This window comes from Belonocnema kinseyi, chromosome 8 (assembly GCF_010883055.1).
Source record: "Belonocnema kinseyi isolate 2016_QV_RU_SX_M_011 chromosome 8, B_treatae_v1, whole genome shotgun sequence".
Lineage (NCBI taxonomy): Eukaryota > Metazoa > Arthropoda > Insecta > Hymenoptera > Cynipidae > Belonocnema > Belonocnema kinseyi.
In genome coordinates this window covers 139,472,030-139,473,959 of record NC_046664.1, presented here as the reverse complement: position 1 = coordinate 139,473,959, position 1,930 = coordinate 139,472,030, and the positions used below count along the sequence as shown (strand labels likewise).

The 1,930-nt window shown below is 33.7% G+C and overlaps 1 protein-coding gene across 1 annotated transcript in view; it reads left to right on the top strand.

Annotated features, from left to right (window-relative positions):
* The window catches only part of LOC117178725 (paramyosin, long form), a 182,364-nt gene that overhangs the window by 147,517 nt on the left and 32,917 nt on the right, over window positions 1–1,930 (top strand). Inside the window, exon 10 of the mRNA XM_033370156.1 lies at window positions 692–819. Within this exon, the coding sequence (XP_033226047.1) occupies window positions 692–819 (128 nt within the window). The remainder of the gene's footprint in view (window positions 1–691; window positions 820–1,930) is intronic.

The window sequence follows — 1,930 nt, the reverse complement described above, 5'->3', positions numbered from 1 at the left end:
AACTCGTTTTTTTCCATTTTTCTTAACGAACAATTTTTTTTCAATTGGTTATAAAAACACGTAAACTCAGAAGATGTGGACTGTGACTGCATCATATATCTAGTCAGGAGTGGTGCTGACTGAAAACAGATGATTTAGAGCGATTCGCGCGCCATCTGTTGGTCATTCTAAGGACTTATTGAACTACCCTCGTACCTACCTGACAGAATATTTTATGAAACTCTGATAGCATAATCAAGGTAGAAATGATTACTTGTTAGAGCAGCACGTATTGCTTCGTTTTAGATTAGTTGAAAATTAAAAAAACTCTAGTACTATAAGATTGTTAAAAATATTTTAAAACGCGTTTTGTAGTTGATCCATAAATTTAGTCACAGTTTTTAGTATACGTTAACACTGTTTACGCTTTATATATTTCTTACAATCGTACATATCAGTAGCGAACACGCTCTTTGTGCGGGTCTTATAAAAACTTTAAAATGATCTTTTTTTCTTCAAAGATGGCTAAAATTAAAGAATCCTAGCATTTATATGTGCAAAAAAATTAATATTTGATCTACCAGGGACATTGTTTCCTGACTATTGGCGAGAGATATTTTTTCAAGAAACTCTAATTATAGTGTTGAGAATGCGATATTTGAAAAGTAAATATATTTATTTATTTATTTATGTGTGTGTAAATGATTTTCAGACGATCTTAATGATGCTAAGAATCAACTAGCTGATATGAACCGCAGACTGCATGAACTTGAATTGGAACTTCGTCGTCTTGAGAACGAAAGGGAAGAATTAGCTGCTGCCTACAAAGAAGCTGAAGCTGTGAGTATAAATGTTAAATAAACCAATTTCGATTTCCCTAAAAATGATCATTATGCGAACAAATTTAACATAAAAATTAATTTTATTAATCCAAACTTTGCGATTGCAATAACATAAAAAAATGTGTTTTTTCGTCATTCGAAAAATTTGCATAGGTTAATTAAATTTGCACAGATTATAATTTTCCCATGTATTACTTGCAGATACGTGACTAACATAAAAATGTCTAAATATTAAATTATGACCGAAAGCATATACTAAATTCAAAAGAGTTGATGTCGATTTCGCTCAGTATTGTCTATATTTTAAACTTTTTTAAAAGTGATTCTATTGATTGAGAATTTAAAATATAAAATAATTTTTTTGAAATTTGTACAAAGAGATAACGTATAATCGGACCGGTCGAATAACAATGAATCGCCCCTCAGCCTTTTAGTGTTATTCACTACTATTTTATAAGCTTTCTTTCAATCTTTCGTTCTTTATTTCTGGCCTCTAGAGAGGATGTAGTCTATCCTTGTGGTGATTATTACTACAAATTTGTACACTAATAGTACTTTCTCAGATAACAATATGCGCACACAATGATGGCACCAAACTATCATCCCTTTTCTTAAATGTTTTATTTATTTTTGTGGGCAATCTTGTAATCAACTTCTCCTCATCAAAGGGGGTGTAACCTATATTCGGCCAGTGAAAGTGCTTTAGATTTCACGTACGATACAGTGTGTATCCAATCGCGTCTCGTCCTCCTGGTCCTTATTATATTCGTTTCTGGCTTGATAACTATCCTTTTTAATCGCGCCTCTACTTGCTTGTGTCTTATCTTCGGTAATAGGATCGGTATTCGCTTAAAAATATAAAAAGGGGAGACTGTTTGCGAGGCGGCATCTACTCTCTCTGCACCAAATTGTGTAGGGGAGCCACGGGGGTTCTTGTTATGACACGACCTGTCGGAACCCGAATTAGTCCGGGAGCTGGGTATGTTCCCGTATGCATTCAAGAGGCGAAAGGTAAAAACTAGTTAATCTTATGTATTTTGACCCGCTGAATCCAATGGTACCGGTTAATTTTACGAGGAGTGGATAGGTTTTGTTTAAAACGCAATTGT